The sequence below is a fragment of the Electrophorus electricus genome, chromosome 4, assembly GCF_041902795.1.
Source record: "Electrophorus electricus isolate QZ-2024a chromosome 4, ASM4190279v1, whole genome shotgun sequence".
Classification (NCBI taxonomy): domain Eukaryota; kingdom Metazoa; phylum Chordata; class Actinopteri; order Gymnotiformes; family Gymnotidae; genus Electrophorus; species Electrophorus electricus.
Genome location: NC_137500.1, coordinates 29,508,429 through 29,534,487, shown reverse-complemented (window position 1 = coordinate 29,534,487; position 26,059 = coordinate 29,508,429). Strand labels below are relative to the sequence as shown.

At 40.4% G+C, this 26,059-nt stretch overlaps 2 protein-coding genes across 7 annotated transcripts; both read right to left on the bottom strand.

Moving 5' to 3' along the window:
* Positions 1-397: 397 nt before the first annotated feature.
* Positions 398-12,924, bottom strand: vil1 (villin 1). Of its 3 annotated transcripts, none has more exons than XM_027009748.3 (21): positions 12,552-12,924; positions 11,069-11,406; positions 8,662-8,770; positions 8,442-8,516; positions 8,134-8,330; positions 7,660-7,768; positions 7,236-7,346; positions 6,840-7,042; positions 6,524-6,602; positions 5,554-5,652; positions 5,250-5,403; positions 5,024-5,124; positions 3,938-4,075; positions 3,563-3,721; positions 3,210-3,389; positions 2,729-2,874; positions 2,489-2,633; positions 2,157-2,345; positions 1,997-2,065; positions 1,358-1,504; positions 398-1,192 (listed from the first exon to the last, which is right to left on the bottom strand). In XM_027009748.3, the coding sequence occupies exons 3-21, from the start codon at positions 8,740-8,742 to the stop codon at positions 1,079-1,081; spliced, it is 2,496 nt and encodes an 831-aa protein (XP_026865549.2). In that variant the 5' UTR covers positions 8,743-8,770; positions 11,069-11,406; positions 12,552-12,924; the 3' UTR covers positions 398-1,078. The 3 variants fall into 3 exon arrangements, with proteins under 3 accessions (XP_026865549.2, XP_026865550.2, XP_026865548.2); XM_027009749.3 differs by having other exon boundaries at positions 11,069-11,222; XM_027009747.3 differs by lacking the exon at positions 11,069-11,406.
* A 93-nt stretch (positions 12,925-13,017) lies between these two features.
* Positions 13,018-25,169, bottom strand: itgb2 (integrin, beta 2). Of its 4 annotated transcripts, none has more exons than XM_081713157.1 (17): positions 25,019-25,108; positions 23,376-24,445; positions 23,131-23,188; positions 22,795-22,886; positions 18,866-19,067; positions 18,453-18,623; positions 18,108-18,349; positions 17,791-17,946; positions 16,987-17,082; positions 16,532-16,621; positions 16,325-16,450; positions 15,358-15,545; positions 15,017-15,249; positions 14,479-14,695; positions 14,107-14,312; positions 13,680-13,846; positions 13,018-13,494 (listed from the first exon to the last, which is right to left on the bottom strand). In XM_081713157.1, exons 2-17 carry the CDS (start codon positions 23,397-23,399, stop codon positions 13,426-13,428), a joined length of 2,337 nt encoding a protein of 778 aa, XP_081569283.1. In that variant the 5' UTR covers positions 23,400-24,445; positions 25,019-25,108; the 3' UTR covers positions 13,018-13,425. The 4 variants fall into 4 exon arrangements, with proteins under 4 accessions (XP_081569283.1, XP_081569284.1, XP_026865540.2 ...); XM_081713158.1 differs by having other exon boundaries at positions 24,371-24,445; positions 25,019-25,074; XM_027009739.3 differs by lacking the exon at positions 23,376-24,445 and having other exon boundaries at positions 25,019-25,169.
* Between the last annotated feature and the right edge of the window lie 890 nt (positions 25,170-26,059).

Sequence of the window (26,059 nt, the reverse complement as noted above, 5' to 3'; positions counted from 1 at the left end):
GCCTGTTTAGAACACGGGAAGTGATGTCTGAATATGTATGTAAACATATATGTATGTAAACATATATGCATACATATGTTTATATATGCTTCTTTTAGAATTTACAAAATTTATAAACTTTTTGTTTTTTAAAGCTCTTAAAGCACAGTACCATCATACATTTAAGAATGCCTGACAGACTATGTTCAAAATGAGGTTTTAGTATTGTAAAATGGTGAACTGAACAGGCCTAGAATAAAAACTGAGCTGAATCAATCTTTGGCTGTTATATACTGATGACTTGGAATATCTTAACGATTTGGCCCCCACCACTGTAGAACTCTAAAGTAACCTACATGTATGAATATGTGTAAAGGAAAATTGTGAGGATAATGAAAATACAATAATGCAACTGAAATAAGGATGTTTACTCTTTTATTGATTAGCGATTGTATGGCAATTGGAAAATAGTCTATATACACAGAGCAACAAATAATATCTAGATGTCACTATAAGATATTAGCAAATAGTGTTATTTCATGTTAACATCAGAAACGTGGTATTCTCTATGTATATTGCTATGTTTTGGCATGAAATGACTGTTCAACACTTACAAGACCACTTCATAAAAATGTAAGGGCTCATATTCATTTAAGAGCTATGGTGACAATGGCAGTTTATGTGTGTAAAAACAAAGCTGTGACAGATGTGCAACAGAGCTGCAACAGAGTAGCGACAGAGCTGAGACACTAGCGAGAGGGCTGCATTTCAACTAAACATTTTTTATCCCAGTTCCTTGTTATTAAAAGGTATTAATATATACTATTTTTGTATTATATAATGATCCTTGTATAATTTGTTTAAAGGAAAATTATTCTTAAAATCTTAATCACACCCAGCCATATGTTTTGTTTGTAGTAAAATTATTTAATGTATATTTTAAATAAAACAATTATATGTAAACAAATAGATGAAAAATCTCACAACAGGTTTCAGTCATCTGTACGGTAGTGTAATCTCCTTGAGGTGTCACTCAGACATACTTTAACTCAGACACCTGTTAGCTTTCACTCATCCTGATAATGGATTCCTGGCTCTCCTAAAACAGGCCCTTCTCTTTCTTAAGGTTCTTCTGTTTCCACAATGGCATAGAATAGAAGTCCATCCGTGAAAAGCCCAAGACTAGACTGAAGTCTTTGTCTGACAGATACTCCTGGGGACAGTGAGACAGTGAGAGGAGCTTAGTGTCTGAAGTAAAAGATGATCTCATTATTAGATCAACAGTTCACATTGTCCAGCATAATTCATTGTCTCATTAGAGAAAGAATTACACATTAAGACCTAAGATACTCATTTGTGTTCATTAAGATGCAAATACCTCTCTTCTGGAAGGGTCAACCCCCTCAGGTAGGTCAGCTACCTGGCAGTTCACCAGCTGGTCTGCTGGGAAGTTTGGCAGCGTAGATGAGGACATGACTCCTACTGGATCCTTGCCATTGATCTGAGAGTTAGGCTTGGCCATATCCTGTACTCACACATACAGTTTTGCTTATGTTAGACACTACATAATTGATAAATAGGTGCAACTAAAAAAAAAACAAAAAACCAACATTTAAAAAGGGCAGTGGTAGCTCGGTGGTTAAGACGTTTGCTAGTTCAACTTTTGCTGCTGCCAAGTTGCCACAGTTGGGACCCTGAGCAAGGCCCTTAACCCTCAATTGCTCAAAATTGTACTCAGTCAAAAGTATAAGTTGTTTTGGATAAAAGCATCAGCTTAATGTGCAAATTGTGCCCTTGAGTTTTCCAGAAAATGTTTATACAATTTGCACAGTTTTGCTTATTTTATTTTATTAAAAATTTTTTTGGTGCATTATTATTATTATTATTATTATATTTTTTATTATATGTTTCTTGTTATTACTGTATTGTTATTACTTCCTAGAGCTGTTCCACAATTGCTCACCAACACCACATGCTGGGTAAAATTAGGCAGCTTTAAATAAGGGAAAACACCCACCACGGTAATTTTGATGATGTCAGTTGCATCTCCAAGCTCTGACTTCAGTTGCTCATAGGACTTTCCATCCTGACAAAGCAGAAATCATTAAAATTCTATTAGTTGTCAAGTTAAATGAAATTCTTAACCTCAGTTTTAAAAGCAGTCGAAATGTGCTTACATTCCACATGTGAGGATCCCAGGCATGGAACCAGCCAGTGAAGGTGGGTGGTTCAAAGCTTTGCTTGACCACTAGGATGGGCGTGTCTGAGTCCCGCCCAGCAGGGTGGGTCTTCAAGTACTCTTGTGCTGTAGTTACAGCTTCCTTCTTCTCAGTCTCATTGGCTCCTTTCCCAATCCACAGGAAAATCTGAAAAATATAGCAGGCAACCATGGATTTCACTCTTAACCTTACGGGCATATGTTATCTCCACCCTGTTGAGATGAAACTCTATTGTTGGCTAGCTGTTGGTGAAAGCCACAATCCTGGAGAAGAAGCTGAACATGACTCACCTGGTCCCAAGCGTCTAGTAGCATGACATCATCCTCATCCAGGTCATCTTGATTAAAGTTTGAAATCTCAGTTGCAACGAATGTACCTGTCTGATTGGAGCACTCAAACAGGCGTGGAGTGATCTGGCTGTTTTCTTCTTGAAGCCTGCTCATGAGAACAGAAACCAGAGCTTAATCATAGTGCTGGATGTGAGCAGTGCACATGTGCAGTGTTGGGGTGACTGTGTTTTGACATTTTACCTCTTGCCACTGGCATACTGGGACTTTCCTCCCAGGTTGACCCAGAAGTCAGCAGGTTCCTGACCCTCTGCTATCACATTCTTTTCTCTCTTGGAGATGATGTCAGCCAGGGATCTGCCCATCTCGCGCTCATCTCCACTGCAGCCCTGCAGAGGAAAGATGGGGTGGTAAATGATTTTATTTGGATTTGTATGTTAGAACTTCTCATCACTTTTACAGATGATAAATCTTGACATCATAAACAATTATGCTCTGAATGATGCACTTGGATCATAACTGGTAATGACTTGAAATCTCAGCAGTAAATGCATTTGCTATATGGACAATGGAGAAAAGTGCTACAAAAATTGAAATGGTATTTAATTTTTTTATCATTAGACATAGGTATAAGCACTTAGAGTTACACTGCTTTTGGTCCAGGTATTGCTGCTGACTTCATGATGGCTGGAATCAAGACTGTGGTGACACTGCTGACACTGACCTTTCCATACCACAGGTAACAACAGTTGGCAGTGCTGAGCACAAACACATCATTGGAGTTGAGAGAGGATGCTCGGATAGGCACCTCTATGGCACGGGTGTTTAAATTATTAGAGCCGTGAACATGGAACAGTCTTGATCTGGGCTGAGCGTCGGTGGAGCCTTCTCTGGGACTTCCTTCCTGTGAACCAATGAATGGGAACTTATGAACAAACAGGAAGTGGATGCATCAAATATTCTGTTTAATAAGGTACTTTTTAGAATGCAGATTTGTGTCATTATAAGAGGTTACTAGATGATGGCAAAAGATTCACAACCTTTACTGATGGATGGAGCAACACATATTTGACCCACCTCATAAATCACCATCCTGCCCTTGAAGATGGCCATGAGGTGCATGGGTTCCTTTCCCATAGGCACTCGAACCTGCACTGGCTCGCCGTTATACTGCTGATCCAGGATGACCGCCTGATATGCAGACGCTGTCAGCTCTGCTGTGCTTGCATGGCGTCCCTGCACATTAAGAAGTTCCTAACTGTGTTGAATGTACACCAATATGGCTGACCGGCTAACACCTGTGGTTAGCTTTCTGGACATCTGTTGCTTAGCTGATTTTTTTTACGTTCCCACACACACACACACACACACACACACACACACACACACACACACACACACACACACACACACACACACAGAAAGACAGAAAGATTATGCATGTGCACTTACTTGCCAGATATACAGAATGTAGTGCATTTTTCCATTGATTTCATATTTGTAGAGGATGAGGTAGCAGTCACCACCAAAGAAGTGGCCCAACCACTTTCTGTCCACGGGGACTAACTCATTGTTCTCTATCCTCCACATCTGAAAGAAGAAAAAGGACATTTACTTGCAAAACCTGAACCTCATAGTTATTTGATTTTGGAATCCTACACACTTCCACTACCCCCTGAAACAATAGTGCACACACTCCCGATGACATCTTTCTGAACAAAGAAACAGCAGTTATGTTTTATGAAAGCAGTCTGACTGATCATTCCCATAGCAAATCCAGGATCCTGGAATTCGGCATGAACATGTTGGTATGGCAACCAAAATGACTTGCCAAAAACAAAGAAGCCATGTCTCTGATAAGTCCCTATATGTGTTATGGGCTGATGAGATCCCAAGTTTGCAGTCAGTTTTAATTCTACATGCCTCATATAATGATTGTTGTCTGAATGCTCTGCTGGGATCCATTTTTAAGGTTTTACTAACAGTCAGGTTAAGGTCACACAATCCAAAAATCAGTGCCACAGGCCAATGTTCATAAGTCTAAGCAGCAGTCAAGATACAGAAAAAGCAAAACACATAGAGCAAAAATTCAAAAGGCAAAAACAGGTATAGATAAAAAACTTAGAAGGCCAAAAGAAAAAAACAGGCTCAGGATTGCAGTAGATAAGGACAGTCAATCCTTGCAAACTGAAGGTGAGTTCTTAAAGGGGAGTCTTGGGACTGCTGTGAGTGACAGTACCACTCCATCTGTGTCTACTCAATACCCTGCATGTAAAGGTTTAATATCAATGGCATTAGCATGTAGAGAATATTTTTTAAATATATTTTTTTACATGCTTCAGGCCATGGCTTCTGCATGCTCTAACTTGGCATAATTTCGTGTAACTTTACTTATTATGACAAAGATACTTGGGAAACATTTGTTTTTGCCTGAATGAGTGCCTCCACATTCTGTTTTTTAGTCTTTCCATTGGGACAATGTATTGAATCATTTTTAACATAGATCCTTCCAGTGCCATTACTTAATACATTACTGACCTCTGCTTCACCAGAACCATCATCCACCATTTTCTGCTGGGCTGCTATGTCAGGCCTGGCATGCATTGACATAGCATCAAACTTTACTTGCTCAACTTTGGCTGTGGAGAAAATTAAAATGCACAAAGTCAGTTCAGCTGTCTTTTTTTTTTTTTTGCCTATGCAGACATCATTTGTGGCTCTAACTGGTAATCAATGTTCTTTTGTATACTCAAGTTGTGCTCACCTATTTTGCCTGGGCTGTGCGTGGTGCCAAGTCCAGCTGTTTGACCCTTCACTGTCCATTTCTGGAACAGCTGCTTGAACACTGAGGACTCAGAGCCATCATTCACTGTTTCCACATATGTGGATGGAGGATAGCCTTTAGCCTTTTTGTAGGCCTAAAGTTAAAGAATGAATTAAGAAGTACCTTGCATAAGGAACCCGCAGTTCTGTTATTATTAGGTCTGTGGAAATACCAGTTTCTTGTGAAAGATACACATTGTTGCTTCAGTTCCTTTTTAGGAATTAAGAGCATTTTCAGCACTCACCTCAGCCTTCTCCGGTGCTTCTGACCTCTCTGTCTTTGATGACTTGCGGCCCTTCCATATAAAGATTCGTATTCCACCCTGATCCAGCAAATAGCAGTCCTATCAAAGAGATTAGATGTATCTTTGATGTAATAGGAATAGTTTCATTAAAGTTCCTGTTTAAATATAGTCTGTTTCTCTCACATTTTCCATGGGTGATGGTTCTTTATCTATTATTTGGTCAGCCTTATGGTTCTCCTCTGAGGTCTTTCAAATGTAGTCAGCACGTCACACAACTATGTGAGCAGCTAAAAAGTATATAATTAGTTGCTCATGTGGAAAGAGTTTCTTGTGGTTTTACTTCTCTTTGTCTGTGTTTTGCAGCTTAATTTATCTTTGGATTCCACAGGAGACCATACAGTCAAAATTTAACTTTGATTGCACTGTCTTGAACAGGAAGTAAGTTGGTTTCAGTTCCTGCATTGTGAATGGTATCTTGGAAGGAGATCTCCTTTCTGTAGCTTTACAGTGATGTTGTTATTGATTAGCCTAGGCCTCTTATCATCTGCTCGGGATTTTATGGACCTTGGAATTTAATCATGCCCCGTGCAAGCGGAGGACTTATGGAATATACTTGTACACCTAATCATGGATGTGAGGTGTAATGTTTCTATGACATTAGATCCTTCCCTATCAGTAAGGCCTTTGCACCATGCTCTTCCCCTTCTGTGTACTGCATAATCACAGGGCTGTAGTTAAACATTTACTCTGCATGGTGTAAACCAACCAGAGTTTTCGCTTTTTGAAATGCAATGAAAACCTAAAAGGACTAGAGACCTCACAGCTAATAAATGCATTTTTGACATGTAATGCCACTGTTATGTATTCTCATATATAACACATAACACTTATGTAACACTATATATTACCAGTGATTTTTAAATAGCAATCTTTCATGTAATCTGAACTGGTGTTAAGGTTTATTTCTTACTTCTGGATTAAGCAGGTCTTGTGTAAGTGGCTTCACTGCTACCTCCTGGACCACTAGGTTACCTCCAGCATCAGAAATACTGCTCAAAGCAGAAATTTTAGTTCAGATAGTCAATAAAAGCATTAATGTTTGATAAACCTGTATAGGGATTTAGGCACAACTACATAGTAAAATTGGCAATTAACCTTTAATAGTGTAATTGATATCTGGGCAATTTGTAATAAAATTTTAATTTAACCTGGAAAGTGCCTTGATATGGTACTTGATATTTTTTGTAAAGAATGTAAATATAGCCACAACTGTAATGTGATCTCACTGAAACAGTTTGATGCTGGATTTGAGTTTCTCCTCCACCACTTCGTCTGGAATGGGCTCTTTAATTTCCCGTTTTTCTCCCAAGACCTGTTTCATCAATTTCATGGCTTCCTCAGAAGATTTCTCATCATCTCCCTCCACCACCACCACCTGTGCTCGCCCCCCCCTCTCTCGGTCACGAATGTCCTTCGCCAAATTCATGCCCTACAAAGACAACAGGCATCAAAACCAAGTTATTACTGTATCATATAGACATGGGACGTTTTGACATACAAAAGATTGAAAATGTCATACTAGACTGACCTTGTAATTTTATTATTTTTTTTTTTTATACCTACTCATCTTGTGTTCTGCCAGTACAGGTTACATATTATTCATATACCCTGACATGATTTACCCGTAGTCGTTCCATGCGATTGCTTATTGGGCCATTCCATTGGATGATGATGCTTCCCAGGTCCAGCAGGAACACGTCGCCTTTATTGAAGCTGCTCCAGTTCATATTCACCTGAGCACAGAGTGAAGCAAATTTGCAACATACTGTTATTTTTCGTGTGTTAAAAGTCTTTTGCTAAGAGTGAAAATTGTCTGCATAGCACATTTTTGGACATAGCCATCTTCAAGTCATTTATTCTAAGGTTCACGTTACCATGCGTGACTCGACAGACTTCACAGCACGGCAATTTTACACCCCTTTAAACAGTGTACCATCAGCTCAAGCATCATCTTTGAGCAAAAAGTACACATTGGCTCTCTCTTACATGGGCATGAAAATAACACATATATTTCCTGTGTTAAGACAAGTGTGGGTCTCTTCTCACCTCTCCTGCGACCACATTCTTCTTGCCTTTAACATGCAGAAGTCTGCGCACGTTGTATGTGTTGGTTTCCACTTGTTTCATACCCGAAGCTACTCCACCCTTCTTATAACTGTGGTAAAGAGGATTTGCTTCTTAATATAGTCATTTGCTCCTCTTACAAATATGCAACCTCTAGATATGCATTTTGGACCTTTCCAAAATGCAGAAGAAAGAGTTATGCAAGGCTATGGTCTATAAACCTCTTGAAGAAATAACCTTCACTAAGAGGGATGTTGTGTGATGTTGTATTGTTACTATTATTGTTATGGGTCACAAGCAGTCACTCAGTAGACCAACAGTGCCAATGGCTTAATGCCTCTGTTTTGTTATTTCAAACCATACTGTAATGTTATCAGACTCAGTCACAGGTGTTTGATCTTGACATGCTAGATAACCCCAGACCAGTACTATAGTTGTTGAAAGCAAGGATCTTACATGATGCCTTGTTTGAAGTAGCCTTTGAATTCGGAGCTCTCGCAGCCCTGCGCCTCTCGATGCTGCACTGCCACGCCCCCCAGGTGATCGTCCATTAGGGTGGTGTATATGGCTGCAGTCCCTTGCTCATCAACAGAGGTTGACTTGCCCAGCCAGTAGTGAATGTCATAGCTGAAGGAGCTGCTTGTCTTGTGTGTCTGATAGAGTGGAGCACATATTTAGCACTCTGTAGTCTATGAACCTTTATGAAGCATTTAATCGAACTTAAAACTTTATAATGCAGTTGATATCTTGCAGTAAATACTTACATATAGTATTAAATAGCTGTCTCCTTCATAAAAGTGCCCATATGTTTTAGGTGGGCAGGGCACGAGTTCCATATTCTGCCACCAATAAAACAGAGGTCTGATAAGTGGCATGTTATAGAATCACACTGAGAAAAAAAACAACAAAAAAAACTAACATTGAATAACATTGCTTTGCTTGCTATATGTGAACATGTCCAAGCTGATGTGATTCACCTCTCACCTCCACTCTCCATATCTGTAGACCTGGTGTAGTTTTATTAAGGACCTTTTGAACTTCGCTTTTAACTTGGACTTGTGGCATTTTGCCAGCTTCAGAATCGAGGACCTACCTTTAAGACAGAAAGATGAGAAAATAATTTCTTAATGCACAGAACATACCCCTTCTATGAATTAGATGTTTAATAAGCATAGGTTTGTTGTCACAACATAATTGTTTGTACCGTACAGGCTCATCGGACTAAGTATATTATATTCTGTTCTCTCTCTTAATAACTTTCCTCCAGTAAAGCTCACAGGACAGAAATTGAAAATATTACCTCCTAGGTCTGTAGCACACACACACACACACCTATCAATTTGTAATTTGAATAAGGTTATTTTTGCTAGCTTACTGTCATTTCTAAGATTCATAGCCAGATTTTGAAAATTGTAATGTTAAGCCAGGGGGTTCTGTGTGGAAATGACCTTGTAATTCTGCTTTTCTGGTATTGCTTTTTTTTTTCTTTTTTTTTTTTTACTGGTGTCTGCAGGTTTCTATCAGTAATTATGGCTTCAGTCGATCATAAGATATTGGCTCAAAGGTCTAATTTAGTTAATTAAATAGTATGAAGAGTTAATGTGCAATACAGTGCATACTGAAAGTTGCAAAAGGTTACCCCACAATGTTTGTTCAGTGTGTATTTGTTGCAACCCAGCTGTTTTAATATGCTATGGTGTAGAGTTTAGCAACACATACATGAATTGAGCACATAGCTCAAAACCACATCACCTACCATGTTCAGTCGTGTTTGCAGTTGGATACACACACATCACACATAGATCATCTGAGTCATTAATGCTTGAGTGGGCCTGAGTCAGTCTGCTCACCATCGCTTAGTAACTGTCACCTACCTCAGAGCCTCAGAGCTTCAGAGGCAGCAGGTGTTAGGTACTATTCAGGGACTAGGTTCCCATGACTGAGTTCATCAAATTTTATTTGATAATTTGACTGGGTGATGGCTGATTATCATAGTGGTATAGCTAAAACCTCAGGGATTCAAAATACTTTTTTCTTTTCTTCAGTTCATATGTTTTTCCATTGCTTTTACTCTATACTTACTGTACACAAAAACAAATAATACAGTGGCCATTACTTGCTCTCTGTGCACAGTACAAGAGTAGAGGTATAATGTTAAACTATTTATTCATCAGTTTATCTCATCACAGATCATTTTCTCTTTGTATATGCTTATGGTGGTATGATGATAAGACTGGCTCATGAGTGCACTGGTGATCTTGAGTTTGGATTGGTGAACTCAGTCTAATAAGGGAAGGATACACCTGTAAGTCTAAAGGGAAATCATTTTCCCTGCTCAGTCAGTAATGGATGTCATTGGTGAAGGAGCCGACACAGGGGAATTCCCTATGCGCCCATGTGGCAGTCTCTGTGCTAATGGAGGAAGGAAATAAAAATCCTACCTTCAGTGTCCTGTGCAAGACCTAATGCCACCTTAACAAGAATTTCTCTCAGACATTTCAGTATACCATGTCTTCCATATCATTCGGTGGTCTACTGCGGTGTGTTGGACGATTGCGTAAGGTGGTCCGATAGTGCCATGAGAAAGGTAAGCTGGGTTTGTCATCAACCTGTCTTAGTGTACCCGCCCACTGGCACAGAGCTCCGCTTACCTCCAGACCAATCTTTCTGGAACACTCCGTCACAGGGGCTCCGAAATCCAGCGCTAATCCAAACCATGGCACTTCATAAGTACACCTCATTATTTTATTGTCACAAATAAGCTGATAGGCAATCAAGAATAAAGACCCTACATATGCACCGGATGATGTTTGGTTGTTAAGGTGTTGTAATTTCCCTGTTTTTTCATTCTTGTGATTCTAAATATAGACATAACTGCAGCAAAGCAGTATAACCACACCCTAAATGGAAGACATTCGGTTGCTGCCCTTGCTGAGAATATGTTTCTATTCCTGACACCTTTTCATAATAAATAATAATTAAAAAAAACAAATTAACACAGTCAAAATGTTACTGCCACCAACGCAGAACAAAATGGGACATTCTCAACCTGATGAGCGTCAGATCCAGAAACATGCCCATGGTGACGATGGCTGTGTCATGGTAGCTGTGCCACAATTAAACAGCCACTGATGTGGCTGTTTACAGGCATCACAGTTATAAAATTCATTATCTTGAACATAGCTTTTACGAAAATCTACAACAATTTTTTTTGCCACCAAAACACATAGTGTAGAACTCATTTGTTATACGTTACATGAAAGCAAGGCATATTTTTATTTCGACAGGCCATACTGTAGTAATACATTTAGTAATATTATGTTGAATGATCATTATGCTATCTAGGACTCTTTCATTATTAGAGGCAAGAGTAGCATAGGGTAGGACTCACCTGTAGAGAGAGAGAGTGGTGTCGAGATAGAAAGGTGCTATGGGATAGAACAGCTGGTGTCGGAGAGTCTCTACTGTTCCCTCCCTACTTTACAGCCCCTGCACTTTGCCTCTCGCTGGGATGTCTTTCTGCAGCCAGTCAGGGCCACAGTGACCTTTTATGGCAGACGAAGTGGATCTACATACAGGTGTGCATGGTATAATGCGCTTCACAGGAAGAAGCTCCCAGCCTCAGAAACCCTTCCTGGAGATTTGCAGTTAACAGTAAAGTTCCACACATGTAGCTGTTTGGTCTGAAGATCCTGATTTTCAAGTATGGATTGTTAATTGCTTTGGCAGCTGTTGAAACACAGGCCAAGTAATAATATAAAAATGCTGTCTGTGTTTTGGCTGAAATGAATACAAAACCATTTTGAGAGTAAATTCAACTGGAATGCATGAACCTTTAACTCCTTCATGTCTAAGGCATTATTTATTCTGTCTAATCGTTGTATCTGGGACAATCAACCCTAATTGTTTTAAAGTAACTACAACTGGAAAGAGGATTATTACAATTTGTCTTAACAATGGTAAATAAATATGATTAGAATAAATAATAAATATTACAATATGCTAGAATAGACTACTCAAGAGAGAATAATGTTTAGGTTAAATTTTTTTTTTCTTGAACTCCAGTTAACAACTAATAAGTTTGTGGGCCCAAAACCTTTGTAAATAATTAATTCATCCATTATCAAAAACCATAAGATAATTGAACCTTTTAAAATCTTCCCCTTATGACAGCATTTCTTATTAATAAACTCCAGGAACTACAGAAAAATTACTTCATTCCTTTTCTTTCTTTGGAATATTCTTTGCATGTGGTGCCTTCACATGAATTTAACCATGTCATTCTTAGCATCAAGTGCACTGATTATCCCTAAACTGCTTAAATGAGCTACAGATGACCAGTTTTTTTTTTGTTTTGTTTTGTTTTGTTTTTTACATTGTTTTATGACAACCAAAAACCCGAAATGGGAACTCAGGAATATCTTATAAAATCACAAGGCAGAATTTGGAGCTACACAGAATCAGAACACCAAATGTGGGTTAAGTTGATTGTTGTTGAGATGTACAGTGGCTCATTGTAGTGCTCTCTTGGACCAGTTTAATAGCTTCAGCTTTTGTTCTGCCCAACACATACAGCAACACTGGATCCATTGTGAATGATGTTGCTTGCGAGGGCTTCATGGGAAACTGAGGTTAGAACGCTTTTATGATTTATGATTTGCATGCTATTTAGCAACCTCTGACCCTACCACACACGCACAGAAACACAGCCTTATAGCACCATAGCTCATCAAAACATTCTAATTATTTGCAACGACACAGGCTGCCACCAGTGCTCAAACATTCATTACTTTAACAAAGGCTTTCAATGGCTATGAGTTCAACCTCGTCGTTACCACCAGCTTAACTAAGATTTAAGAATAAACGAATCCTACCTGCGTCTTGTACCGTGTGTGTGTGTCTCCCTGGTAGCAGAATGGCAGGCTGTCTCGCTGCCTCTTTGTGAACTTCAGCCTCCAGTATTCTGCTGTGTCTCTACTGAGACGCAGACTCATTAACCACCTCCGCCTGGGGAGAGGCGGAGGCGGAGGCAGAGGTGGAGAGAGCGGTACAACTGGGACCCGTGCCTTCGTGACCCTCAGCCCTGTTTTATGTAGTCCTGGACACCCATTCGCTCCATGCCCCTGTGCCTGTGTGAATCCTGCCCTGTGGCAAATGGGCCCACTGACACATTTCTATGTGCCACAAATCTTCAGATTGTCAGTGTGTTCTTTACATTATATTATTATATGGACAAGCATCCATGTAGTTCTAAAAAACAGAGGGCTGAATTATAAAAGTCATAATGTCTAGCTACTTCATGTTCATCCATTTCATGCATGCTTCAAGCATCAAAATATATTAGCCAAGAAATATGTTTATTTAGATTGTATCTTCAACTTTGTACAATTATACATTGATATGACTATTCATTGTACATTGAAAGACTGGCAAAGCAAGCAGTCATGATAAAAACACTTGCAAATGTAACAAGGGATTCGAAAAATATAATTGCACTGTCACATATTAATCCAGTCCTCAGGAGGTTTCCAGGTCATGTCTCCAGAGGCAGTTGAAGCCTGTAGAGGTCGACTCCCTTGCCCAGGTGATCATCTGGCTAAGGTGTTTAAAGCAGAGCATCGATCACCTGGCTCAGATAATAGTCCACATCCTTGAGGATTGTTCACAGACGTCACAGCTCGCACAGTAGGCATCTCTGGTGGATTTCATATGCATAGCTCAGTTTCCCTGCAGTGTTCTACAACTGCTTTAGGAGTCTCCAGTAAATGCTGGATTTGCAACAGTTGTGGTTGCTTTTTGGAATAATGGATTGTCACCCTGGAGCAGGAACACAAAAATTACATTCCATCCACTGACACAGTGCATTGAATCTGTGCTTCCACTGAACATGCAACTCAGTAGGGAATTGTTATATTTCAGGAATATTTGATGTTTAAAAGGTGTATTATAAAGGTTTGTTATATGATATGCAGTAAAAAAACAAACAAACAAAAAAAACATACTTTTGCCCATTGAGAGCGCTGCTTTTCCTTTTCAAAATTTCTCCACTCTTTGAGATCTTTTACATAAATAAAACCCTTGATGATAAGGAGTAGTAGAAATCCAATCAGTGCCACAGCTGCCAGTGAACCACCCACGATGGCTGCTACATTGGGCCCCTCAGGACATTCTAACACACAGGATGGACATAGATGAATGAGGTGCCATGTCCTAGAACATGTACCCTCCAGGCAGGTTAAATGCTTATCTAATTTTTGCTATTTGCTGTTACATAACACAGACATGGAATTAGCATAGTTAAAAGGTATCAGTGATGAGCTGCATAGTGCTTGAAGTGGCACTGGATTAAAAATATTTGGTGTTGCTATTTATGCTGATCTATCTGTCTCTCAAGTTTATTGTGCTAATGTATTATTTATTTGGTCTTACCTCTCTCCTTGAGAATTTTGACAGAATACTTGTCAAATCCATCTTTTTCAGTCATGGAGAAGAACATCCAACAGCCTTCATGGTCTTTTACTCGACAGTCATTATTTATCAATTTCTCATTCATTTCGTGTTGAAGGTGGGAACAAGATTTTGAGCAGTTCTTCGCAAATGATCCTGTTCCAAAGGCTAGACATTCAATGCAGCTCCTAACATGTGGCATGGAGATGTGAATATTAGCATATAATAATGGCTATATGAGCATATTATGCTAGCAAGGGGGAGAATTAATATATTAAAGAAGTCCCTTAATGCATTGTCGTGACATCAGTGTATAAGCAATGCCAAGTTCTGGAGCGAAGATGTTTTCCTTACCCAGACTTCTGGCATGGCAGTTGGCAAGTATGACATTTTTCACATTTGGGTCCCTTGTATTCCCGCATGCAAACACACTGGTTGCACACACACTTGCCACGTCCATGGCAATCGCTTCCACTTGTGGTACAAGCATCATTGGATTTCCTGCACTGACATGCTGATCCCTCAAAGTCCTCAAAACACTCACACACACCACAGCGGCAATTACCATTGCCTGGTCAAAAAAAAAACCCCACATAATCACAAGCTCAATTTGGCTTCCCCTGATGTGTGTGTGTGTGTGTGTGTGTGTGTGTGCGTGTGTGTATGTGTGTGTGTGTGTCTGTGTGTGTGTGTGTGTGTGTGTGTGTATGTGTGTGTGTGTGGGTGTGTGTGTGTGTGTGTGTGTGTGTGTATGTGTGTGTGTGTGGGTGTGTGTCTGTGTGTGTATGTATGTGTGTGTGTGGGGGTGTGTGTCTGTGTGTGTATGTGTGTGTGTGTGTGTGTGTGTGTGTGTGTGTGTGTGTGTGTGTGTGTGTTACGTGTATGGCACTACCTCCGCACAGCTTGTTCTGGTACTTCTCGCAGTGCTCGTTATCACATTCGCAGTGAGAGCCGTAGTAATATTGGCCTCCTTCGGTAAGGTGGCACTTGCACACCCCACACTCACATTCTCCGCGACCCTCGCACTCTGTGCCGTTGTCTTTGCGGCACTGTGCCTTCAGTGTAGCCTCGTCCTTCTCACCAAGGCTACATTCGCAACGTTGTCCCAAGAAGCCTCCCTGGCATCTACGGCGAGAGGGGATGAAAAGCATTACACATCAGTGCCGCTGTTTGACCCTTTTTTTGTATTTTCACAGGGCAAAAAAGGGAGTGGGGTGTGGGACAGTCTTTTACCTGCATGTGCCACAGATGACACTGCCACGGTTATTACAGTGTTCATGCAAGGACATCCTGTTATCACACTCGCACTTGCATCGTGTTTTAACATTGACCTTCAGTCTCTCCCGAAAGCCCATGGGGCCAATGTTGAAAGACTTTGTGTCTATGCATGACTCTGCTTTCACGGTTATGTTAAATGTCACCTGGAGAAAATAACATAATCCCTACTCAGCACAAACACCATAACAGGAGTGGACAGTCTCAGCCCATCATGCAGTGACTCTTACTGCTTTACTATTTTATCATTATTAAACAAATGATTTTTTTACACTGGGTGATCACTTTGTAAGGTAGACCTACTCTAGAGTTGTCAAACAAACTTCCATACATTTTACAGTCAGATGTAAGATGTAACCCACCACTTCTTGCAGTACTGAAGTATTCTAAAGTCAGTCCTGTAACTTGAATATGCTGTCAGCCTATTTGCCTCTTTCATGAATTTCCTGTTGTTAACCAATGGTAAGGTGTTAGCTGCATGTCAGCCGATGCACTGTTGTGATGTTGCGATGCGATGTTGATTCAAACACTTATGAATTACATCATAAATCATACATTTGTATAGATGCTCTTATGTGTACACAAAATAGCCTGACATGACATACCCCAATTTCAAGACATGTCATTCATGGAAACATGACTGGAAACTGAATGTGCAGAGAACATCTGACTTAAAGAAAACTGGTAGCCTCTAGCCTTAGCTCTAGAATTTGTTTGCCTAAGTGGTTACTCAGTATAAATCACCCTGCTCTAATTGCTAATGTTTTTTACTGTCCAATTCACAAAATAATTATTAATAATTAATTATTAATTTATTACCAAAAAAAATACAAACCATTAATTGAAAAAAAGTAATTACAATTCATTATTAAAAAAATAGTTCTGGTCTCTGTGCTGCATGTGATCATGTTAATAGTGAACTCACCTTCTTTCCTATGGTGACACCATTGCAGGTTTCCTTCTTATCACCTGTTTCACAGTCAGACGCGTACTTTACTGTTATGTCTTCAGGAAGCACATCATGGGTCATAATTACACTGGAGGACAGTTTCTGTAAATAAATATTATACCAAATTTTTACAATTTACAAATATTTTGTTAAAACAAAATAGAGAGAACAAATATAACTCACATTATATGCCTCCACAATTAGGTTGACCACATTGCTTGAATCAGCACTTAGTACTCCAACAGCAGACTTAGGAATCAGTTTGCTCAGTTCCTAAAAAAAGGACCACAGCCATGAGCACTATCTCTGTCTCTGCTCAGGAAATTGTAATGTCAGGTCACAGTAATATCAGGTCACTGTAATATGAGGTCAATGTAATGAAAAACAAAAGTTTGAAGTTGTGCTCAATCCAAGAAAACAAACAGAAAGACATTTGCTTTAGGTGCATAAAGCAAATAATAGAATGTCTACAAAAATAAAGAATGTAGGCCACACACTACCAAAACAGATCAGAAGTATGTTGTATAAATAAAATTGATAAAAACCTCAATTGGATTTTCTTGACCTTTTTGGTAGTGTGCAGGATGCATTCTTTATTTTTGAGGTAATGTCTAGCATATTGTGGTATTACTACTCACAGTGTACACATCTGCCACGTTCTCTGTGACAGCAAAAATAGGCTGTATGTTTTGCTTCTCCAACTTTCTGGCTATCTGGCCAACAGATGGGTAATCCTGACAGAGAAATTACAGTTGTGAAAACTCAGGGCATTGTATTTTTGAATCATCCATGAGGAGAAAATATTTCAATATTATTAGGTACACCTACTCTGCATCTATACAGATTGGATACCAGTCCTTTATTATCTAATCCCATGCACTTAGAAGTGAAATGTCTGGTGGCCTTTCTTGTCACTGCACAGTTGTGCCATGTTTCCAGTGGCCTCTCTCATTAAGTGCTGGAGATTTCATATTTCATGTTGTATTCAAGCATGTTTGCATAAATCGTATTTACATATATTGATACCTACATATAAACCGTATGTATCAATGTATTAATGTATTGGTCAAAATAATGTCAAGAGGCCAGGAAAAGGTATCACAGGGTACAAAACTTAATGTCACAATGTACACAGGGTACTGGATGTCATGTACACAGAGTACACATGGTACAGGACTTGACATCACAGTGTTTGCAGGATATAGGACTTAATGTCTCACATGGTACACATGGTATAGAACTTCAGAGTAAAATATGGCTTCCAACAATGGTGTATTAGAGCATCCAAACAGAGAGTAGGTGTACCTAATAGAGGGATCTCTCAGTGGATTCTCAAAAAAAAACAAAACAAAAAAAACAAACAAAAAAAAAACCCAGTGCAGCCATACAACCATAATTAATTTATTACAATTCATCTGTATAACATAAGTGGTCAGAGGTACCCAAATGTTGCTCTTGCTGTACATGTTTCCGTCCAGCTGGCAGGTTTCTTTGTTGGGTTCTAGAATGCCAGCAAGCTTCCCATCTCCAGCCATGTGGAAGCCGGCATCGGTCGCCAGCACAAGCAGCCGTGTGCTGTTCCCCCAGCCGATCTGGTCCTGTGCATTTGGAAAAGATGTTGCAGTAAGATGGAATGTCATCATCACTGTGCACAGAGTGGGCTTGTTGCATGTTAAACCATGAATACCAAGAACAAGACCATGAGCAAAAAGAAGGCTTTTCTGTCATGTTAGGGAAATGATTTTGAGTGCAGTCTCACCACACAGGTGACAGCTTGCATGATGGCATCCAGACTTCCCTCTGGAGTGTCCAGGTTGCCAGATATGTTCTGCTTAGAGACCATAGTAGTGAATAATTCTGCATCCTCTGTCAGATTGAGGACATGCTGGAAGCCAAATGCTGGCTGACAGTCCTTTTCTTTGGGTGGACATGGCTTTTTCAGTTTCTCTTCATTTGTGTCCGTGAATGGGAGAAGTGTCTTATCAACAAATGAGCCAAAGCCTGCACAAAAAAAACAAGTTAATGCATCATTCACAAAGTGGTTTTGAACAAATTATTGGAGTTTGAATGTCCTCCTAATGCCTTCTTAATAATGTCCTCTTACCTATTCTTGCATGTCCAGTGATACTTTTCAGTTTGTTAAGTAACTGTATCCCCAGGTTTTTCACATTCTTCAAATCATCTCCCATTGAGTAGGACAGATCCATCAGATAATACAGATCAACTGGGTAACCCTCTGCCCTTTGAAACTTAAACTCGAACGTGAATGGGTGACCTGGGAAAAAAGGTTTTAACCAATTATTCACTTAAGTTCAAGTAAAACTCATTATCTTATACCAGGGATGTCTCTGAAGGGATTAAGGCATGTCCACAAGCAGTTTTAGAAACTGACTGCTTTGCATCATTTAAAAATGGTTGAAAGTAGAATTAACCAGCACAACAATGTGCTGCCTAATGGAAAGCAGGAAACACACCTTTTGATTTGTATTTATTTTTTTGTAATTTCAATTAGAATACCTGGTCTTAACTCAAGTGTGATCTCTTGGGGTTGTATTTGAACTGGATCTTTCTGGTGTTGGCCCCCAGACAGTGGTCTGTCTTTATCCTTCTTATGATTGCTCCTGGGGCTGACAATATTTGTCTCTAGGCAACCTTTTCCCAGAAGCACTGTCCTTGTGTCACATCGTACTGCTTCCTGCTCCCCAGGCTTGGTAAAATTCTTTGTTGTCAAAACAGAAAGTTGATATCAGTTTGCTTCAGTGCAGTGGTATTAGCAACAATTTATTTAAGATATCTGGCAGTGTTTGAGAGTGGAAATCCTTTGCCCCATGAAGTGAAAATGTTTGGCTGATTCTGATCCAAGTACAGTGGGAGATGATTAAGAGCATGCATGATTTGGAAGCTGGCTTTGATACCACAATCAGTAACAAATGTTTAGTTCCTGTTCAAGTTGTTTTGAAACCCTTTTTAATCATGTTATGTTGCTAATTTCTGTGCATCAGATTAATTAGGTTTGCAGAAAAGTAAATGCAGTATAATACAGATAGCATACACTGGACTACATTTACACTGAAGTGCATTTACACTGGAGTATGTTTACACTTGTAACGCGCGTCAGCCCGAGTGCCGTAGGGCAAGGGGCAGGCCACATAGACTTCCTCAGGGATGAACATTTATTATATAAATGACAGCAGCACTCACACGCATTACAAACGATAAACATGAAACGATTTGACATTTAAACAAATACACAATACATCCAACACATTAAATTCAGACATTACGTCTACAATGACCAACAACGGCACACACCCTGACGTGGGTTTAAATACACACAGACAAAAGGAGGTACAGGTGTGTGCAGGCGTGGCCACAAAAAAGTCCTCCCACTGCATGTGGCTGGCCAAACCACATGCCTCACGGGAGGCGGGTGTTCCGTGACAGAACCCCCTCCCAAGGGGCGCAGCTCCCGAAGCGTCCTTCCAGTTAAGGAGAACCTCTGGGTGATGTGTACACGTAGACAAAAAACAGCACGGCAATGCCCAGCACCCATCCAGTACCAGGCAGGCCAGGTGCCACCAGCAAGGGAGACCTCACGGCAAGAGGGAGAAAGGCAGCTTCCCTGCCTCTCTCAGGGCGGTCTGGTATGCTCCACAAGACGTTGTGCCTGTACAAAGGGCGCAGACACAAACACACAATAGCGCCAACACACAAACATAAGGCGCTGTGACGTGGCACCCGTAGTCCCAGCAGGTGCCTTGACGTGTCCATGGCCTCAACGGACACACAAGGGTGCACGTCCACCCCGGTTCCAGACCTGCTACCGCCCCTAACGGTCCTCCTCTTTCCCGCCGCTCTAGGAGCATCCCAGAGACAGTTTGCCTCCAAGGCTTTGGGCAGACCCTTCCAGTGTCGCTGGCGAGTCCACTGAGGGGAAGGGACTCAGGAGATCCCGCTGACTCCACCCAACCACCCTCTTTCTGGTCGTCATGGTGCCCCTCAGTCCTCCTCAGCCCAGGTTCCACAGCCTTAGGCCCTCCCCAAGAAATTCCTGGGGGTATTCAACTCCACCTCCGGAGAAGACATGGACAGCACTCACAGTCCTCTCCCCAATATCCTGGGATGCAGGGGGTGTCCACATACCTCTGCAATGGAGGGGGTGTCCACGTACCTCCTGCCAGGAAGTCCATTCTTCACCAAGGGAGTAGGCATCCTGTAGTGATGGTCATTCTGTAATGCATGTTGGCCCAAGTGCCGCAGGGCACGAGGCAGGACGCACAGACTCCAGCAACTGGGACATACACTTAGTTTACATATACGACACAACGGCACTCACACTTATCACAAACAATGAACATGAAAGGGTTAACATTAAACAAACATGATACAGAAGTATACATCAAACATTAGCACGTCATACTCACACATTACGCCGACAATGACCAACAACCTGCACACTTTAACACGGGTTTATATACATACAGACTAATGAGGTGCAGGTGTGGTTACAAACAAGACAGTCCTCCCACTGCACTTGGTGGGCCGAACCACGTGCCTCGAGGGAGGCGAGCGTTCCGTGACAAGAAAAAAATAATAACAATTTGCTCAAAGCCCATTTTAATGTCACACTGCAAAAGTGATGGTGAATTCATATTCGTATGAGTACAGTACAAATAACTGTACTTCTGTGTTAATATACTTCAGTGTTGTCACGGAACGCTCGCCTCCCGCGAGGCACGTGGTTTGGCCAGCCACGTGCTGTGGGAGGACTTTCATTTGCGGTCACGCCTGCACACACCTGTACCTCCTTTTGTCTGTGTGTATTTAAACCCAAGTCAGGGTATGCGGCGTTGTTGGTCATTGTAGATGTAATGTCTGAGTGTAATGTGTTTGTGTTAGATGGATTCTTGTGTATTGTGTTTATTTAAATGTCAAAGCGTTTCATGTTTATCGTTTGTAATACATGTGAGTGCCGCTGTCATTTATGTAATAAATGTTCGTCCCTGTCGAGGAAGTCTGTGCATCCTGGCCCTTGCCCTACGGCACTCGGGCCAACACGCATTACAGAATGACCATCACCACAGGACGCCTACTCCCTCAGCGAAGAACGGACTTCCCAGCAGGAGGTGCGTGGACACCCCCTGCACTACCGCCTGGATCTCAGGATATTAGGGAGAGGACCATGATTGCGGTCCGTGTCTTCTCCGGAGGCGGAGTTGAACACCCCCCGGAATTTCTCGGGGGGGGCCTAAGGCTGTGGAGCCTGGGCCGAGGAGGACCGAGGGGCACTAGGAAGAGGGCGGTCGGGTGGAGCCAGCGGGATCTCCTAAGCACCTTCCCCTCAGCGGACTCGCCAGCGAGACTGGAAGGGTCTGCCCAAAGCCTCGGAGGCAAACCACCTCAGGGACGCTCCTAGAGCGGCGGAAGAGAGGAGGACCGTTAGGGGCGGTAGCACGTCTGCAACCGGGGCGGATGTGCATCCCCGCGTGTCAAGGCCACGGACACGTCAAGCCGCCTGCGGGGACGGCAGGTGTCATGTCAGCGCCTTATGTTTGTGTGTTGGCTCTATCGTGTGTGTTTGCGCCTTTTTGTGTTTACAGGCACAACATTGTGTGGAGCGTACCGGACTGCCCTGAGAGAGGCAGGGAAGCTGCCTTTCTCCCTCTCTCTGCGAGGTCTCCCTTGCTGGCGGCACCTGGCCTGCCTGGTACTGGGTGGGCGCCGGGCACTGCCGTGCTATGTGTTTACGTGTACACGGCGCCCGGAGACTTGCGTCGGGAGCCGCGCCCCTTGGGAGGGGGTTCTGTCATGGAACGCTCGCCGCCCTCGAGGCATGTGGTTCGGCCTGCCACGTGCAGTGGGAGGCCTGTTTTGTTTGTAACCACACCTGCACCTCAACACGGGTTTATATACATACAGACTAATGAGGTGCAGGTTGTTGGTCTTTGTCGGCGTAATGTGTGAGTGTGACGTGCTAATGTTCGATGTATACTTCTGTATCATGTTTGTTTAATGTTAACCCTTTCATGTTCATTGTTTGATAAGTGTGAGTGCCGTTGTGTCGTATATGTAAACTAAGTGTACGTCCCAGTTGCTGGAGTCTGTGTGTCCTTCCTCGCGCCCTGCGGCACTCGGGCCAACACACGTTACATTTCTCAGTTATCAAGAAAACAAACAAGCAAAACTATGCCCATTTTATACCCTATCCCACCAAGTGTCTACTCAGATGTTTCTTGTACTTAAAGACTGAACCACACCAAATTAGTTCTACTTAAAATTGTCAGAGTATTAAAACTATTAATTTTGTAAAAACAATGGACTAATTAAGTAATGGGTGGTGTTTGATAAGATGGACCATTGCCAGCTCTCTCATAAGTACATTCAATGTAATTTAAATGGGTTTATGTGAATGAGCCATGTGCTTAATCCTAGACCACAGTACTCACCAGTTCTTGGCACCAGGCACAGGCTGGTCCGGACTTGATACAGTCATCACACGTACTCACTGAGGCTTTTGTACATTGATCCTGGGAGAAGACTAATACAGTAACATATTTTAGATATGGGAAGTAAAAACAACTTTTATGTATGTATTCACAGAATACTCTGGCCTACATTACATTTTAGATGCAAACTCACACACTCGCTCAGACTTAACATAATTCACTACAAGGGGGTGCTGTTAACACTGAAATAACTTTTGTTTTGCATCAATTACACTGTGTGTCCTTGTTAAATACTACATATAGACTATGGTCTTTTTCTATCCAGTGAAGCTTTACCATATCCTCCAAATGACAGCAGGAGAAGGGTCTTCAGACACAGTGCCTGGTGCATTCTCTAATACAAAAGACCACAGTTTACACTGTTAATTACTAAATAATGATAAATTATTACATTTGCTAATACAATAATCTCAAGTTACTAAATACGTCCATACACAATAGTAAGAAATATTCACTCTATGTATTGCTAAAATGTTTTCCTGGAATTTTAAACTTAAAATGTTTTTAAAATGTCTTATTACCTTGACATTGATTTTTTTTTTCATTGAAATTGCATTGGAGATCCATAGAAAGCAATGAGCACATAATGATCGAATGATTATATGAAGTTAGAGAGATTTCGTTTTGCTCTGTTTTCTTGATGGGCCAATTGTTTTATCATAAATCAAATGACTTTCAATATTTGTCAGTGTTAGTCACTTTTAGTACAAGTTCTTATGTTTGGAATTCATGTTCTGTTACTTTTTAATATCAGGTCCTTTATAATATTACATTCTCAAGATGGTTTTATGTGAGCTGCAGTATATATTTGCCAATTACATTATTAGAAAAACTAATTTAGAAGGAACACATTGTATGAACTGTAGACTATCTGACATCATACAACATTTTACCATTAAACCACTCTTGAAAATACTCTTCTTTACATAACTCCACAGATGTTTCAAATATTCCTTTTATAGATAAGATAATTGAGAAAGTGATGTATAACCAATTATCTGTTTTTTTTAATTTATTGTATTTCATATATAAATAGCCTTCTTGACAAATTCCATTTGGGTTTACATTTACAATACCATTGCACTGAAGTATACAATTTCAGCAACAACAACATAACTTTCACTACCATACTACCTCAAGGTTCCCTGTCAGGAATGCTGTTTTGACAATGGCCTCCTACCCAAATGATATCCAGTCAGAATTAGTCAGAAACAAGGTGGCTGAAAGATTATGCATGCATCAGATGAGCTACATATTTATATTGTATATTAATGCACCTTTTAAATATATAAGACTTTAATATAAGACTATCTAATAAAGTGGCCAGCAAGTGTCTCCTCCAGATTAAAAGAAAGCTGTATTGATAACATTAAAATATATTAAATCAGTATAAATATATCAAAATATGTTAATGTAAATGCTTAATTGCTAAAACATTTGTTGGTTTCTTAATTTTACAACCCAACTATATTTTATCAGTTGCTCTCTTATGAAACTATTACACATCTTAGATTACCATATACTTTTTATGTGATTACAAGTCATGAATGTGATGGTGAAAATATTGGAAAGCCCCTTAAAGTCCAGAATTCTGAAATTGTCAGAAAAAAAAAAAAACAGAAGTTCAGTTCAAGGTCAGCAATCCTTAGTACATAGAAGCAGGGCTTCAGGCAGCCATAAGTGGTCAAACTGCCTGTGCTGCCTGTACTCTTCTACTGTCATTACTCCCACTGATAATTTTCTACAGAAAGAGCTGTTTAAACTTCCTCTTTTTTATAGGCTTAGAGAATGATCACGATAAATACGATATATGATTAGATACAAACTGATACATGAACATATAGAGGTGGTATTATATTTTGTGTTTTTTCACACTTCCTGGAAGTTGAGCTCACTAAGTTACCATGAACATTGTTACATATGAGTATCACAACTATTATGAATATTATGTATCAGGCAAGAGACAACTTCAAAAAATCTATTTAGAAATATACCATTTATAAACATGCCATTATGAAATGTCAAAACCATGTTCTGTATATTGACATTAAGATGATATTTTTAATGATAAAAAAAACAGTCAACAGTTTGGTAGAAGTCATTACTATCACAAATCCTTAAGAAGTGCATTAAGCAGCCTTAAGAATGTTTTGTCTTTACTTACTGATTGCTGAAGTAGTTTTAGCATTTGTATCGATGTGTAGCATTTGACTTCCTGTCAGAGATGACTGTTGCTTCAGCACAGAAACTTCAAAATGGTTAAACGGCAGGCTGCTGACAGGAAAACAGTACAGATTATACTTCCCTATGACTAATATGGGAGGGGAGCGTTAAAAAAAAGCGTTTAAAAACAAAAACCTTGTATAGCAAATTAATATTGCAAGGAAACATCAAAATCTAAACAGCACTTCTAAATGCTTAAAGCTATTTTGTTTAGCAATTTTGTACTCTTTGAAATTTGAATAGCATAATTGAAGGTATATATATATATATATATATATATATATATATATATATATATATATATATACCTTCAATTATGCTATTCAAATTGTATATATATATATAAAACGTGTGGTGGCCCGAGTGCCACAGGGCGAGGGGCAGGACGCACAGACTCCAGCGACTGGGACGTAAATTTATTTACATATAAACATAGAACGATAACGGCACTCACAAGCATTACAAACGATAAACACAAACATGAAACGGTCAACAATAAACACATGCGACAAACACGAATACGTTTACCAATGACGAAAGGAATATTACATCAAGACGTGACACCTACAATGACCAACAATCGTGCACACTATGACGAGGAGAGTTTAAATTTTATATATATATATGTGTGTGTGTGTGTGTGTGTGTGTGTGTGCATGTGCGTGTTGGTGTGTTGTGCTAGAATTTGTGACGAGGAAGTATGTAGCTTCTGTATGAAGTATGAAGCCGAGAAGTGTTCTTCTTACAGACTCCCAGACCGGCCTAGCTATTCCAGTACTGGGTGACAGCAGGCAGGTAGCCTAGGTCAGTGTCGCTTATTTTAAAGTTTCTTTTGCAGCACCTCACTAAGAGTTTCACATAACATGGTGTTTGAGGGTGTTCAGGCAGCTCTGCTGTAGTCTCTACTCTCCTCACCTCTGGCTGTTGCCAGTCAAAAGTCTGTTGCATGCCTGTTCAGTGTCCTACAAAAAAAGAATCCTAT

Coding starts and splice junctions, on each gene's coding strand:
- itgb2 (XM_027009739.3), bottom strand. CDS start 25,042: ATGCTAAAACTACTTCAGCAATCA. Junction 19,068..22,794: donor GTGCCTGGTGCCAAGAACTG/GTGAGTACTGTG, acceptor TTGACAACAAAG/AATTTTACCAAGCCTGGGGA. Junction 18,350..18,452: donor CACTGGACATGCAAGAATAG/GTAAGAGGACAT, acceptor TTTTTTGTGCAG/GCTTTGGCTCATTTGTTGAT.
- vil1 (XM_027009748.3), bottom strand. CDS start 8,742: ATGCCACAAGTCCAAGTTAAAAGCGAAGTTCAAAAGGTCCTTAATAAA. Junction 8,517..8,661: donor TACAGATATGGAGAGTGGAG/GTGAGAGGTGAA, acceptor TATTGGTGGCAG/AATATGGAACTCGTGCCCTG. Junction 7,347..7,659: donor AGAATGTGGTCGCAGGAGAG/GTGAGAAGAGAC, acceptor CTCTGTGCTCAG/GTGAATATGAACTGGAGCAG.